At 39.6% G+C, this 17388-nt stretch overlaps 1 protein-coding gene across 1 annotated transcript in view; it reads left to right on the forward strand.

Annotated features, from left to right (window-relative positions):
- Positions 1–13996: 13996 nt before the first annotated feature.
- LOC138003212 (uncharacterized) overlaps positions 13997–17388 on the forward strand; it is a 3547-nt gene continuing 155 nt past the window's right edge. The window contains exon 1 of the mRNA XM_068849168.1: positions 13997–17388. This exon is cut by the window's right edge and continues 155 nt beyond it. Within this exon, the coding sequence (XP_068705269.1) occupies positions 14415–15479 (1065 nt within the window). The 5' untranslated portion in view covers positions 13997–14414 and the 3' untranslated portion in view covers positions 15480–17388.

Genomic DNA, 17388 nt, shown 5'->3' on the forward strand with positions numbered 1-17388 from the left:
GGTCAAAATGATGCACAAACCTTATCACTCAATGCACCGCTAAATTATAAAACCCACATACTAAATTAAAGGATGAGATGCTAACTTTTTTTTTCACCGACAGAATTTTTTTAAATTTGAAAGACAAACGTTGAAAATTAATCTAAGCTAACATGCCGTCCGGAAGCAGAGATATAAACGAGTAAAGTTGCAAATGAGGGGGTTACAAGATCAACATTTACGCATGCGTCACCCGCTCATTCGTGTCCACGCGCGAGCGAAGCTACAGGCCAACACAAACGGATTTAAGTGACCATTAAACCGTTTGTGTAGAATTTTCGTAGTTTTCGTGAATAGGAGATGTCTATTTATATTTCATATATATAGGAATTAGGAGAAAGGTGAGCAAAATTAGCGGTATTTGTTTATTTCTGGTGACCCATTTGAATCATGAGCTGACACGAGCAGCTTACTAATTGCGTGTGTGGCTTGCGTGCGCGCACTCAGCTGAAAACTCTTTCGAGCATCCTTAATTGGCTCGAAATTCACTGGCGAAAAATGTCTGCGCATGAGTCGCGCGATATGGCACGTGACGCGTTTCCGGGACTATCATTGGCTCTCGTGAAAAAAGCACTCCCGAGAAGAACAGAAAAATGGCTGCCGGTTGAGAATCGGTAGCTTGTTGGTTTCCGTTCTTTTTAGAGCGATCAAGGCTAGTTTTAACGCCAGTTTCAAGTGGAATGTATTCTTAGAGAACGTCTATGTTGTGTAAATCGTTTGAAAGTTCAATCCAACAGCATCCTCGGAAAATTTGCTCCTGGGAAATTTTATTTCGTGGGAAAAGAGCTGCGAAACAGGTGAGTTTTTTGCGCAATTTTTAATGTGGAAAGTTTGTTGCCACCGGGTTGTCAACCTGTTTGGAGAACTCAACTAGTTTTTTATTAACTGTAAAACAACGAACGAAGTGAAAAACTACATTGCTGGAAACACGTGTGTAAGAACTTATATAACAACTGTGTAACCGCTTACTCGTGACCGGAAGTGACTATTGCATCCCTCTTCCTCTTAACAAAAATAATGATATTGGTTGGATATCTTATAGCAAATAGCAAATAGTTGGTCACAATAAATAAAACAAGATAGAAAAAATCATTTAAAATAGAAAGTGTTTGAGTGACATATACGGTGGAGGTTGAAAACCTCAGTTCAGTTCAAGTTAGATGTCCATCTTGGAAGGTGGTTTAACCACTCCCCCACTTCGTGTTACATAATGGCCTCCAGGACTATGGGAACCGGTTGCTAGGGCTTCTGGTTCCGAGTTGAAGTCTGCTGGTTGGGTGGTACCACGGGTTAAACTGGATGCTGGGTCAGAATCTAAGGGTGGGCTGTCCCTATGTTTAGTCTGGCAAGGTGTAGTCTTAGCCGTCATACGCTCTGTATTAGGCGTGAATTGATGTAATTGATTGTTTCTCATGTCAAAGCTGACATGTTTGGATGGCTTCTGAGGTATCTGTCGTATGTGTGATCTGTTCCGACGTAGCTCTTTGCCAAATTCAGTAGACACATTATAGGATCGCGGGGTTTCCTCGGCTTTATTGGTAACCACAGCTGGCCTCCATTCTAATGTCCTTGGGTTTTGAACGGTTACCTGTTCACCTGGGGTGAGGCTGGGCAGAACATGGGTATGCTGATCATAATAGAATTTCTGAGATGCTTGCCTTTCTTGGAGCCTGTAAATGACTTCGTCACTGGTGTAATTATTTTGGATTCTTCTAGGTAGGTTGTCCTGGATTTGCCTCCCTAAGAGCAACTCTGCAGGGGATGGCAGCTTGTTGTCAATTGGAGTCGACCTTAGGCAAAGGAGGGCTATGTTTGGATCTGAGTTGGATCTCTGCGCCTTCTTCAAGACTTTCTTAACAATCTTGACCTGGCTCTCAATGAAACCATTGCTTTTTGGATAGTTGGGTGAACTTGTCACGTGTTTGAATCCATATCTTGCTGAAAATTGATGGTAGTGACCCTGGAAATGAGGTCCATTATCAGATCTCACGATTTGTGGAATGCCGTGTTCACTGAAAATTTGCTTTGTTATGTCCACAACGCATTTGCTGGTGCTTTGGCCTCTCGGGATCTTCCTGACAAACGGGTACTTGGTATAGTAATCGGCAATCAGAAGGTATTCATCGTCGTCAAGGGAAAATAAATCGGTTCCTATAGTGTGCCACGGTCTGGGTGGAATTTCAGTTTGCCATAGGGGCTCACGTTGTTGGTTGGGCTGGAGTTCTTGGCACACCTTGCAAGATTTGGTCATTTCTTCAATATCCTTGTTGAGGTTTTTCCAGAACACTGACGTGCGTGCTCTTAACTTTGTCTTCTCTGTCCCTTGATGACTGGCATGAAGCTTGGCCAAGATGTCTCCTTGTAACACTTTCGGAATTACAATCCGGTGACGTTTCATAATCAAACTGTTTTCAATTGAGATTTCCTCTCTATAATTCCAGTAGGGTCGCAAAACTGGAGGCAGTTCTTTGATATTATTAGGCCAACCGTTAAACACAACCTCTTTGAGAGCAGCTAGTTCGGGGTCTTGAAGTGTCTCTTCTTGTATTTTCTGCAAATATCCATTTGAGAATTGTGGGCATACATCATTTATTTGAACATTTAGATCTGGTATGGGCATAGCCTCATCAGAGGGGAGTCTTGAAAGGGCGTCGGCCACACGCATTTGTTTGCCTGGTCGGTACCTTATGGTGACGTCATATGGTTGAAGACGTAGCAGCATCCTTTGTAACCTTGGGGGTGCTGAGACTAGGTTTTTCATCTGTATAGACTCCAGTGGCTTGAGGTCTGATTTTGCTACAAAACTTCGGCCAAACAGGTAAGTGTGGAAACGCTCGCATCCAAACACCACAGCAAGGAGTTCTCTTTCTATGTTGGCATACCGTGATTCGGTGTCTGTTAGTGTTTTGCTGGCAAAGGCGATTGGTTTTTGGTCTTGTAGTAGGGTAGCTCCAAGGCCTGCTGTGGAGGCATCGGCTTGGAGGATGATTTCCTTTGTTGGATCGTAGTACCCCAGTGTCATTTCAGCGCTGATGACGTTCTTGACTTTGATGGGCTGGACTCCAGTCAAATACACTCCTGTCTTTGACAAGTTCTCGTAAGGGTGAAGTCAGTGTGCTGAGGCTGGGAATAAAAGTACCCATGTAGGTTGCTAACCTCAGGAATGCTTGAAGTTCTTGTTTGTTGGTAGGGGGTGTCATGGTCTTCAAAACCGATACTTTATCTGGGTCTGGCTGGGTTCCGTCTGCGCTACAGATGACACCGTAGAACTTTATCTTCTTCTGCTTAATCTTGCATTTGTCTGGGTTAAGCTTTAGCCCCGTGGATGTGCATCTGTCCATCATCTCGTGCAAGTGTTTATCGTGCTCTTCTTCTGACTTCCCATAGACTACGATGTCGTCGGCGATGCCTATTGTGCCGTTACATCCCTCAAAGGTCTGATCGATCTTGGCTTGGAAGACATCTTGGGACATTTTTAAACCAAAGGGCATGCGCAGAAATCTGTAACGGCCAAATGGTGAATTGAAGGTGGTTAGATAGCTTGATTCTAGATCAAGGTTAACGTTCCAATAACCACATTTGGCATCCACGATAGAAAAGAATTTGGCACCAGCCAGCTTGGGTAAAATTTCCTCTAAAGTAGGGATGACATGGTGTTCTCTGCGAATTGCCTTGTTTAGGTCCTTGGGGTCAAGGCATATACGTAGTTGACCATTGGGTTTCCTGCGGTACACCAGACTGTTCACCCAGGCAGTTGGTTCACCTTCTTTGAGTTTCATAATGATCCCATTTGACGCCATGTCATCCAATTCGCGTTCTATGTCTTCCCGGAGGCTCAGTGGAACGCGTCTTTGAGCATGGACAACTGGGGGTACTGATGGGTCCACAGTGATGTGGTATTGGCCTTGGAATTTTCCGATTCCATCAAAACAACTCGGGTATTGTTCCATCAAGTCATCTTTGTCCTTTATTGGTGCCTTTTTCTTGCTGGTATGGTCAGTGTTTTGTGCTAGACTCTTTTGTAAAGAGCAGTTCAATGTGACGAGGTTGAGTTCTAAAGATGTTGGAAGTCCGATGATAGCTGGTCCATCTGCTTCTGTGATGAAGAAGAGTGCCTCTGATCTTTTCCCGTTGAATTCGCATGAGATCGTACATTTACCATGCTGTTTTATCTTGGCCCCACCATATGCTGTGAGCACTGTCGGTGATTGTTGAACAGCTTCAGGTTTGGGAAAACCATCTGGTGTGAGATATTCTGGGTACATTCGGCGGTACAGTCGCAAGGGCAGTATCTTACCTTGAGCTCCCGTGTCTAATTTGGCTTTTAGTTTTGCGGGATGGTTGCTCAAGCTTGTGTAAATTAATGTCAACAGTCACGAATACTTCGTCTTCCGATAGGTTTCTTGGTGCAATAGCATTAACTGTGATGGATTCAAAGGTGATCGTTTCAAATTGATCGCTAATTTCTCTTTCGTCTCCGTCTCTGCGATTTCTACTGACAGATCTTCTGTTTCGTCGGTCTCTGCTTTTTGAGAAGTGCCGTGGTCTGGAATTTGCTCGATTTCTTTGTCGGCCTCTTGTCGATGTCAATCTGTGGGGGTTAGAACGACAAACTTTTGCCCAATGGTTGTCCTTGTGGCAGTTCATGCATTTAGATCCATATGCTGGGCACCTATCTCGAGGTCTCAAGGGATGCTCGAGGCCGCAGTTATTGCATTTCATTTTCATCGGTTTCTTGTCGCTGCAATGTTTGTTTACGTTTCCTTTTATGGCGTTAATATCCTTCTTTTCGCTCTCGAGCTGTTCTAGTTGCGACGTGGTGGCTTCGTACGTTCTGGCAATGTCGATGGCTTCGTCCAGGGTAAGTTGTTCGCCTTTTTCCAATAATCGTTCTTGAATTTTCTTGTGTTTGGTGCCAACGATGAGTTGTTCGATAAGTCGCTCATCTGATTCAATCTTGTCTCTGAATCTGCATTTGGAAGCTTGATTACGGCAACGAGTCAAGAAATCATCGACGGATTCGTCATTCTTTTGTTTGAATTGTTGTAGCTGATATCTTGCCAACCTATGGTTGACTTTTGGCGACACGTGTTGCTCGAATCGCTCCCATATTTTTGATGGTTTATTTCTATCTTCGGCGTCGTCCCAGGTCCAGCTGTTGTAGGTTTCTAATCCTTGCCTGCCAATCCATAGCAAGATGAACGAGGCTTGTTCTTTCTCCGTTTTCCGTGAGTATGGCCCGCTAAAAATCAGGTCGCAGTACTGTTTGAATTTTGCTAATTCATCCCACAGGTCTGCCGCGTCCCAGTTCATCTCTGGGGTTTTGAATCCCGTAGCCATTGTTGTTCGGTGTGTTGAACCGCTTTACGATATGAAAAACAAACGGAGGATTACGACGTGGTTCGGTTTGGTTTACAAGACTTCTGACACCATGTCAACCTGTTATGGATTTGCAATTAATTTGAGTTATCAAAATCAAAATCCATGTTAGTTAAAATAATGTTTGGAAGAACAGAAGTGTAGGTACAGATGTATATAGGTGTCTATAGATTCAGGTTTTTTTAGACTGGGACTATTGTTTTCTGGAAGCATTAATGATGTAATTTTGGTTTTAGGGGACTGTCATATGTTGTTGGATCAAGGAAATTCTGTTTTGAGTCAAGTATGGTTGACAGTGGATAGTTGTTTCTGAAAAGGCTGAAAGGAAGCTTTATTGCCTTGGACTTTTTTTGCTTACACCCGGCACATGTTTGTTCTTTTCTTACATGGCAAAATTTATTAATATATTATGTGATTTGGAGCTGCAGCTAGAAACAGTGTCCTGTGCATAAGGTCTCATTGGGGTTGATGGCAGTAAAATAATTTTGGTAAAAAATATGTTTAAAGTTTTTATCATAACTTCTCATCTTGGTCCTGCTGGACTTCAAACATGCTCTACCATTTTGCACAAGGAACTTGTCAATCAACCATTACCTTTTGGTGTATTTGCAATATGATATTTTGGATAGCAATTGATTTATTTTTCTTATCCCTTATGTGTAGATATCCTATGTCTGTCACATAGTTAGTTTTAAGCTTTTATTTCCTGTAGTGTATCTTTATTATAGTTAGCACATGACCCCACAAGCATGTGTTATTGCTTTAATATTGATTGTGTTTGAATAAAGGATATTGTTGTCTTGTCTTGTAGATAATGCAAAACAGCCTCAGTTGTATTTGCATTATTTCTGAATGTTACTTTTAAAGGGCAAACCATTAAAAAGTGTACAAAGTTTGCAGGAGTTCAGGAAAAATATTCAAAATATTCATTGATTTGAAGTTCCTGAAGCAGGTAAATCTTGAAGAGTTTACGCAACCATATTTGGAATATAAGGCATTTCTTTTTGGGAATGTTCAAGTCCAAAGAATTCATTTTCTTTATGTTGAGAAGTACTGTAAGAATGTTGACTCCATGGGGTTCCCCATTGACGAGTAAAATCGTCTGGTGTTAGACAGAGCAAAATACTCTGGGTTTAGACAGAGTAAAATACCAAGTATGGCCAGTTTAGGGGTGAAAGGGTTAAAGTGCGATCATTACTTTGACTTTCTTTCTTCATTTGAACCAAAACAAAGTGACTAATCATCACCTCCACCATTCAGGGGCACCCAACGAATCTGTTCCTCACATTATCTGTTCCCCAGAGGAATCTTGCTGGCTGGCAAAAATACAGGTGTTTCGATGAGCTGGCTGGGAAATTTTGTTATTGATAGAGGTTTTGCCTGGGAATTACTGACTTTTTCTAGCATTTCAATCCGAGCTGGCTGTAGAAACTCGAAAGACTGAGGACGACTAAAAAAAAAAAAAAAAGAACCTCTTTCCTCTCCCAGAGAATAGTCACAAACATACGACGGCTGGTCAGAGTGATTGCGCTTGCGGAAAAAACCTGTTTTGTCCCGGTTTTGTCGCTTTTGTTCGGTCGTTTTGGATAGAGGGATTTGAAAGCGCGCGGAATTCCTGGCTGGGAAATAAATTTGATCAGCTGGCTGGGAAACCAACCAATTTTATCTAGCTGGCTGGGAAATTTCTTGTGTGTCTTGCTGGGAAAAAGGAACAGATAGTGTTTTCCCAGCAACACTGAAAAACACCTGAAAATGCCTTAATAACATTTATTTTCATTAACTGGGGTATAATAATACATTTTACAACAAATTGGTCCTTGGGTGCCCCTGACCATTGCTATACAACGGCTTTGGCTTTTAGAACAAAGTATCAAAGTTGAAGCTGGTGGCTCAAGGTGTAAACTTTGCAAAAAAGTTAGGTTAAAAATACTTTTATGGTATTTGAGTATTATTGTAGAACAAATTTGCATAATATCGTTAAAGTCATTAAATCAATGAGAATCCAAACATGAGGAAGCAGTTTGCTTAGGAGGGGTCTTTTCTTTTTTTTTAAAAACCCTTAAAGGTAACAGAATCTTGTTTTCTGGAAGTAGGCTAAAGAAATCTGACCCCTTAGGGGAACCAGTTCTAAACTGACAAATGACTGGCATTTTATAATTCATAAGTAAAAGCTACTTGCTCGCTTACCAAAGTTTTCTACAGTTCCATTCATTTGTGAGATTGATAGCCTTAAATGTACTGCAGCAACTCTGCCAGCTGTTTGGTCTCAGTATCATAAGCAGTACCCCCTTGGGGTAGTTTGTTCACTTCACCACCATTGTTTGACCCTATCCAGGGACTAAAGCAAGGATGGAAATTGATTACAGCTTAAATAAATTGGACCACTTTCCACTTCTTTTACTTCTTACACTTACTGCATTCAACTTTAATTTATTCATCCCTTGAAATGGTAGGAATGCTTACCATTATTTACAGCAATTGCTAAAAAATTCATTGCATCTAATGTTGAAATATTTTTTACATATGAGTCTTAAGTATTTATGAGTCAATGAGTCATGAGTCAATGAGTTAGTGCAGTTACCCTAACCCATAAAATGAAAGCTAAAATTTCAGAGAGTGCTTAGGCCTAATCACTGAAACGAGGGCTTAGGCTTGATCAATAAATTATTGCTATATTGACTGTGAGTCTCATTGACTCATGACTCATGACTCATTGACTAATTGACTCATAAATCATGTGACCTCTTTACATATGGAAAGGTAACAGGAGTTATTTCTGTGAAGTCTTATCCAGAAAACTGCAACATGGGATTATGTCCCTTTCAAATGTAGCTTTGTATGCATTTGCTCAATGTCTTTGAACGATTATTACGGAAATATGAAGTTATGGTTAAATCTAATGCAAGGGGATTAAAATTATTTGAAGCAGCTGTGTTGCAACCAGAGTCCGCAAAGACAGGTTAGATAATTTGTTGTACTGGAAGTACTTAGTAGGACAGCGTGAAATTTGTGAAAATTTTTGGAGGGTGGCACTGAATCACCTTCAACAAGTTTTCTAAACTTTGAAAATACCTAATTTTATATCCTCCTGCTGTTTTATTCCTGGAAGATAAAATCAATTCCTGATTAAGTATTTTTGTTATCACATTAACCCACTACAATGTGGTGAAAGCGTATTATTAGCTGTAGTAATATTTTGTTACAGTAAAATTCTCCCTGTTAGTAAGCTGTACTTTTGAATCAAATATTGTTGTTTTGGCTATTCAGAGTTTACCTAATCCATGTTTATTTCTATAATGTGGAGGAAACCAAGCAATTGGCATTTTGCTTGGAACAACTATAACAAAATATAATTGCAACTAAAAGGTCTCCTTCTAGTGTACCCAATATGAGGTGCTATGACATGTTAAGTATTATTTTGGTTATTATTACTGCTTAATTCAATTTAAAATTTATTTTTGAACGACTGAAATAAATTTCTTAATTTTCCCCTCGGTCTTAATAAATTTTCCTCAATGGACCTCTTGAATGGCAATTTTAACAACTTAATTTTGAAAAAAATGCGAAAATCTTAACATTTTCTGTTAGATGCGGGACCCCGCGGAAACAGTGTGTAACTATTTAGTTGGAAGAGAAACCATTTGGAAATTTAGTGGTATCTTTTTTGTTTCACCTTTTAAACGATAAACGCATGAATTGAAATCAAGATGGTAATCCATTAGCTGGTAAGCTCCACAAACGAATTTCCACTCGAACACTAGCAACCGAGACTCGCGTTGACCTTGAAATTTTTAAAGAAATTTCCCTCGTAGCCCTGTTGGCTTAAAAGAGAATCTCGCTGGCATAGAAACGCACTATGCAGACAACATTCGTCCGTTTTACTGGCCTGAAAAAGGGTCTTTTTTGTCGACGGAGATCTAATAAAATTGATCTAATAAACACCGAATGGCAGCCATGTTTGATTTGAGGTATTGAAGTCACATGACAAGGCCTCGACCAATCAGATATTTTTCGCCCGCACGCGCGTAAACTACACGTGCCATAACTAAGAAAAACGCATCAGCTGATTGAATCAAATTTCTATTAAAACTAGCGCGCGCAACACACCGGAAGTGAAAATAGGCGTAAAATCGCGTGATCCGGAAATGAAACCTGCGCAAAAAAATTATCTTTATCTGGAAATTTTCCTCGGTGACCTACCTTGATTTTTTGCATGCACGTATCATTCACATTGGCACTTCAAGTAAAAAAGTTTCGGGGAAAGTTATCTAGTACAATTTTCTGTAAACTGTAAAACGCCTTTTTTCGATGTATCTTAAATTCTTCTAGATAACTTTTTGTCATACTCTCTAACAAGCTAAAGAATTTAGGGAGATTTCCAACAAAGAAAAAAAAACGGTAGGTCACCGACTTAGTTTTTCACATAATTTTCAAAAACTGAAATTTAGAGGGCCTTTTTGAGAACCTGGCGTGTTACCATGGTAACCGATATGACGTCATAAGTGCCCTTAAAGTATTACCCAACAATAGAGTTGCAAAGATATTTATAGTTTGCCTACCCGCCACACTATGAAGTATCCTTCTTTGGTATCTTTCATCGTTTCAGAAACACTAAAGCAACGAAAAACCCTTACCAGCCTCCTTAACACGATTATTTCCAAAAACACTGCGTCATCCATTTTTGGATGGTCGAATAGCAATTGCTGACAATGAGGATATTACACGTTATAACGGCAAGGCGGGGTACAAAGAAGCACGTTAATTGTTACTTGGTAATACTAATAAAAGTGAACTTTCCTTGGATAACGTGGTTTGGCTAAGGAACATCATTCATGAACCCAATTGCAGGGCTTCACAAACCTGTCAATAGTTCGATTACGGAAGAAGGCCCAAGCCAAAAGATGTGCAGCAAAATAATCGTCATCTTCTTTGTCATTGTCGTCGCCGTCGTTCAGACTCTCGGAGAACTTCAGGTTTGCGGCATTTTCAGGTTTTCGTTGTTCAGTCTTGAGATCATACTCCAAAAAGTGTAGAGAATATAACATATCCAGTTTATCTCCATTACGACGGACAGCCACGCGCCAAAAGTACATTTCACCACATGCGGAGCGCTGAAAATTGACATAAACTTCCGTACTCACATTCTGCACGTCCTTGAAAATCTTCTTTAGCTTTTCAGAACTATTTGTAAAAATCGCTATCTCTTCAACGGTGGTAGCGAACTCATCATCTGATATCCCTTCTTTGCGATCACACAGGTTTTTTTCTTCATATCTCGTAAATCGCGGTGGCCTGATCACTTCTTCCGCATTGAACTGAGTTCCTTTCCCTCCATAAGTGCTGGCATTTATTTTAGCCATGCGCTGTTTATGAATAGTTTCGTCATCATGGGTTGCATGTGTCTTTTGTGCTGATGATGCAGTAACATTTCGATAAATCGATACAGCAGTTTCCCAAACATCCAGGATGTCGTAAACGAATTCAAAGAAAGCATCTGCGGCCTTTTTGCATTCTTCAGGGAGGCTGCAAAAGACATTCGCCAGGTGATGTGCTACCTTTTGGAGTTTCACTGAAAGGTTTCTCACTTGGTCGTGGGTCCAAAAAAGTCCAGAACCTTCCTCCGGGAAATAACGGGACACGATGAAATACACAAAGGGTCCCATAACAACTAGTACGAGAATCCTCTTCCAGAGGAGCATGTTTTTGGTAACTCGACAAGATCGGATACCTTGCGGCGTTACGTACAGAAGTCGGAAAAGCGACTGTGTTTGGTTGGCTAAACTTTCTCCGACTGTTGTGAAATGGTCAGGTTGAACTTTGTTTTGCTAATTGACCAACGTTCACTTCAATTGGCCAATTAAAACACGCCACGCTTTTTTCTGGGAAGAGTGTCACGCTTTGTCACCTTCCATCACATACGATAAGTCACTTGGCATTGCCAACTCATGATGTCAAAGGAGACAAAACCATTGTCTGCACAATAAACAAAGGTTTAAATAATATTTTCCATTTCTGACTGAAAAGTTGCAGTCACGCGATTTTCTGGGAAAATAATCATGATTATTCGTTTCAAAACAAAAGATCTCAACTGCGTAAATAGTCCAACAAAGCAGAGGTTAACAAAACATTTTGAAGTTTGCACAGAGGTATAAGCTTAGATGGATACCTGCCAAAAGAGTAGACTTTTTAAATACGTGTGTCACGTTAATGAGTGGTCCTGAGCTCCCTTAATTATTGATTTTTCACAAACACTATTCAATTTTGTAGTTTTCACAGAGGCATAAGCTTAGATGGATACCTATCAAAAGAGTAGACTTGTTAAATGCGTGTGTCACGTTAATGAGTTGCCCTGAGCTCTCTTAATTATTGATTTTTCACAAACACTATTCAGTTTTAAAGGCAGGTGTTGTCATGCCTCACTGATGCAGTATGATTTTCAACAAAAGATCTTTTGTTTTTGCATCGACGGTTCCGAGAACCAAAAAAACAGTTATTTCATCAGACAACACGAATTCCTCAGGCCTCGTACATGCAAATGAGCAAATTTTGAGGTAATGAATTTTTTAAGGAAACTAATAGACTTGCTCGCCAGTATGCATGGAAATACAAAAAGTTTTTTCTGGCGTAAACACACTTCATTTTTGCTAAGGCAAATATACGGGAATTATCTATAATGTCAATGAAGTGAAACGACAACAAAATAATTTCTTATAGTGCCAGGGAGCAATGCAACTATACAGAGGAAGGCATCTTGTATACTGATCAGATCAACAGTAACCAAAAGATAAATAAATTTGCGTCACAAAGTATGGTATGGCGATCAAAAAGGAGAGACCATCGATCGGAATGACAATTGTTAGCTTTATAAAAGTTTCAACTACATATCGACATTGGAACTAATAAAGTGGGCAAAGCTGGGACGTGTGGACAGCTACATATAGCTGAAAAGCTTCACACCGTAAAACGTGAAAAAATACTTGATCAGTGACACACAAAAAAATAGGCACGCATTCCGTACATGTGGTAGTGCAGTAACGAGGTGCTTTATTCCATATTGTCAACTGAGCTGCGTTTTGTCTTCCAGGTGATTCAAGTTGTCTTTGCGCAATATATAGCTCTAATAGTACACGATATTGTTTTGGTACCGTATGTCATTATAGTGCCATGGTAGATGTCTTAGGTAAATAGAAGAGAAGACATGTTACTAGCAAAATACTAAGTCCAGAAAGATTGAAGAAAATAATAGGAATCGAGAAACTTTGGCTTCGAGGCTGACATGTTGATCATTTTCAACTTCCCTTACAACTTTTTTTTCACCACAAGTTAACGCGTGCACTCTGAGATTCTGAAATCTTTCTAATACAAAAGTGAATGAATAACGAATAACTTTGCAAAAAATGGAAGGATTAATGAATAACTGAGATCCAATTATTCCACTTCCACCCCCTGATGTTTTTATCTACAGGAGTAAATAGAACTGGCTTGATTTGCCACTGATCACTCGGACACTGCATGTAATAATGGTTCATGGTCTTACGCCTTCTAATCAATCAATATCTGTAACGAATTCTATAATAGGTTTGAAGGATGATGAAATTCTCAATAGCGTGCATTTGCAGCTTTGACTGCTCAAAAGGAGTCGAGTCTATTCTTCTTATTTAAGTTGGGTAAAGTTCGATCCTTGAAGCCTAAGTTTGTTAAGTTTCCCAAAGTTTGAACTGATTTGAGTGATAAATACCCTTGATTTATTCACGTACCGGATATTGGTTTCGGATCAAAGAACGATTTTTTTTTCCTGGGGATTCAGGGAACCATGAAGATCGATATCATTGCGCGCTAAAATGGTTAGATTGAAACTTCTTTGAAGCACGAAAACAGCTTACTTGGATGGTCCCACTTTCGGTTTTTAAAAAAACCCTCGAGAGAGCGAAGTTTAAGTTGTTTGTCAAGTGCGTGCTTGTTGCAACATTTTTGATCTTTTTACTCAAGAAATCAGGGAACCATGAAGATCGATATCATTGCGCGCTAAAATGGTTAGATTGAAACTTCTTTGAAGCACGAAAACAGCTTACTTGGATGGTCCCACTTTCGGTTTTTAAAAAAACCCTCGAGAGAGCGAAGTTTAAGTTGTTTGTCAAGTGCGTGCTTGTTGCAACATTTTTGATTTTTTTACTCAACAAATCAGGGAACCATGAAGATCTATATCATTGCGCACTCAAACGGGTAGATTGAAACTTCTTTGAAGCACGAAAACAGCTTAATTGGATGGTTCCACTTTCGGTTTTGAAAACGGTCCTCGAGAGAGCGAAGTTTGAGTTGTTTCTCAGGTACGTGCTTGTCGCAACATTTTTACTTCTTTTACTCAACAAATTGTTTCGAAGACGGTGTTTTCCCTGTAGTCCTGTGAACATGAAATTGCTCTATACGTGCAAAATAATTTGTTAACCTTTGCTTCTTTATACAGACAAAGGTTTTTTTTCAAAACTGTTCATGCAGTTCAGATTCATGAGTCGCAAGGTGTATATTAATACACTTAATTATTTTGAAACGAGTAATGGAAATTTTCACAGAAAATCGCGTAAGTCTTTAAAAACTTCAAAATGCTTTGTAAGCCTTTGTTATTTGTACAGGAATTTTAAAAAAAACTGATTACTTGATTAACAAGACTGTTGACCTCAAAAGTTGCAAGTCACTTTTCGATGGAAATTGTTTTGTTTTGGAACAAGTGCTGAAGGTAATTTTCCCATAAAATTGCGTGGCGTCTTTTAATTGGCCAATATAAGTGAACATTTGTTATATCAAGCCAACGTTTTCGAACCTGATCATTCACTTCAACTTGATCTCAGCACTCCGGATTATTCAAAAGCTAACCTAACCTAATCCTAGTTTTGCCAAAGGAAAGGTAGTCGCTTTTCCGAATTCTCTACGTTGTGACGACGAACGACATCCGATAATATACATCTTGGTAACAAAGACGTGAAGTAAAAGTCAAGAAAATGTTCTCCTGGATCTCCTGGAAAACGATTCTCGTACCAATCGTACTCGCCTCCGTCTATGATATAATCGCGACCCGTTATTTCCCGGGGGGAGGTTCTAGAATTGTTTGGATACTCCGCCATGGGAAACAACTTTCAGTGAAACTCCAAAAAGCAAGTCATAGTCTAGCGGATGCCATTTGCAATCAGCCCGAGGAATGCAAGAAGACCGCAGATGAATTCTTTGCCTTCGTTCACGGCCTTCCTAAAGATGTTTGGGAAACTGTTGAATCGATTCTTTCAAATGTTACATCATCACCGCCAAAGACCCAGGAATCCCATGACAACGAAATGGCCGAGAAACAGCGCAGGGCCATATTAAACGTGGCCAAGTATAACAAGAGCGACGTTTCGCACAAAGGCAACGCTACCAAGGCAGAAGAAGTGATCAGCTCACTGCGATTTGAGAGTTATGAGGAAAACAACCTGTGTGATCTCAAAGAAGGGATACCAGATAATGAGTTCGATGCCACCGTTGAAGAGGTAGCCATTTTGACAAATATGCCGGAAAAACTGAAGAGAGTTATCAAGAGAGCGAGGAACTTCACTGGAAATGTACTTGCTGTCAACAGGTTGCAATTCAGAACGCAGGATGGTAACATGGTCTTTGGGCGAGTGGCTGTCCTTCGTAATGGAGATAAACTGGACATGGCATATTCGCTACACTCCGTGGAGTATGATCTCAAGAGAAAGCAACGAAAACCTGAAAATGCCGAGAACCTGAAGAAGTTCTCCGAGAGTCTGAACAACGACGACAACAATGACAAAGAAGATAAGAGTCTGAACGACGGCAACGACAATGACGAAGAAGATGACGATGATTCAGCAAAAATTTCAGTTCATCTTCGTGAAGATTTTTTGGCCTTCTTCCATAAGCAAGCAATTGACGGGTTTGTGAAGCACTGCGATTACCTCTTGAAAACCTTGGATAATGATAAGAAGAAGGAACCTGAGATTCTCCAACACATGGGTGTGAATAATGTTGAGACAGGCGAACAAGACCATGACAAGGTTGGCGCTGAGTAAAATACACAGCGGCAACGCCTATCTCGCTATCATTTGTAAACGATCAAAAGGGTAATCTTTGTTTACAATTTTTAGTTTCATTAATATAAGCCCATCGTTTTCTAATTGATCAGCCAAAAAATCAGCGCTAAAATATTAATTGTTCACTATTTCTGAAAAAGTACCATCTAATCTTAGATAATCTGCAACATGCCAGATGATCTTTGAGCAATGATGTTTTGAAGATTTTAAGTTCTTGAAGAATGCATTGGCCCGCTCATTATCGCTATTTGGTACTCAATAATTTATCAGTTTTTGATGGCTAGTAATTGATAATCAAAGCCAAAACGTTTAACATTGGAGAGGTTGCCAAGTTTAACAAGTTCGTCAAACTTTTGATGTCAATTAAGAATATCATGATGCCTTTTGTAAGTAAACTCAGATGTTGATGAGACACAATGTAAAAAAGTTGTCAACAAAGATTCCCTTTTTACCATTTATATTAACTCTTAGATGTTTTAAACAGATTATTAGATGAAAAATGCTAGATTGTTAGATATTTAGATATTATTTAGAAAGTCTTTCGTTAGATATTTTGTTTTGTTGAAAATAACAAGCCATACTTTCGATAGAAGGTATTTTAAATTTAATAGGCCCATATTACATCGTCATTTCCCTTTAAATGGATAAAGGACTTTCGCGCCAATTATTTCTGCGTATTCTACTGCGCACACCAATGCTGTCGCAATGTTCGCCACGTCATACATCAAGCTCATGAGCTGGGTAAAATTTTTCCAAACATGGCGTCGGTGAGTGCAGCTTACTAATTATAGATTATGCTCTTAGCATGCTTAGTATGAGATTAGCAGGCCAGTTATCTCCAGTTTTTTTTAACATGGATCACTTTCTTTACTTTTGCAATTGTTTCTCACAAATTATGAAGGAACCCAAGAAATGTCACTGTAAGAAATAACATATTTTTTAGTTAACTCTCCGGCAATAAATCTGGAGTGGTATCCGAGGCCGGGTGGCTAGAAATAACTTTTTCCACGATAATTGCGTCCACGTAGCGGAATCGTCGCACTGACAAAGTCCGCCGGACTGAATGGTTTTCATTCTTGAGTTGACAATCGCATGGAGCACATTTCGTATCTCTTTCGTATCTGGTTTACTTTGGTCTTGAGGGTTTTGGTGTTAAGATAGAACAGAAAGTTGCACAATGAGTATTTCGGAAGTTGTTAAATAAGCGACGCCTTTTCCTTAGGCGCGATTAGCCGGTGTTCAAGAATTTCTAAATGTCCGCGGTACTCGAGTCGTAGAAGAGAAAGTTATCAACTTCCGCAAGCCATTAGCGTGATAGAGACCCTTTTAATTTTTTTTTACGAATTACATGAAAAGCACAGCCTTATCAAATAATGCGTGATGTTAATGTAGTCATTATAAACTCCCCAAATACCTGGGAAGCGAATTTTAAACCGCATGGAGGTATTGCATTAGTTATAATGTATTTTGTCGCTACAGCTCTATATTTACTTAGGTATATTATGTGGGATTTTGTTTGTACTGTTATTGAAGATAGAAATCATGACAAAATCACGATTCACGCCAGTAATTAACTGCAAAATTTATTCATGGATAAATTTTGTCAAAAAATCCTACCTCACAGCTTTCACTGAAGTCACGTTTCACTTGGGACAAGATCACTTTCTCATTTCACTGTAAATAAAATAGGCATTTCAGCGTTCACAATGATACCTCACTTATATTACTCTATAACACCCTCTGTTCTGTCCAAAATATGACGTGACACCCTCTGGATTGGGGTGAAGGGTTGGATATGAACTTTGTTGTATACAAGTTGTAAAAGATAGCATAGACCCAAGACGTAGAGACTCGAAAACATTTTAGAGTAATCGATGAAAATTGCTAA

This window comes from Montipora foliosa, chromosome 5 (assembly GCF_036669935.1).
Source record: "Montipora foliosa isolate CH-2021 chromosome 5, ASM3666993v2, whole genome shotgun sequence".
Classification (NCBI taxonomy): Eukaryota; Metazoa; Cnidaria; class Anthozoa; order Scleractinia; family Acroporidae; genus Montipora; species Montipora foliosa.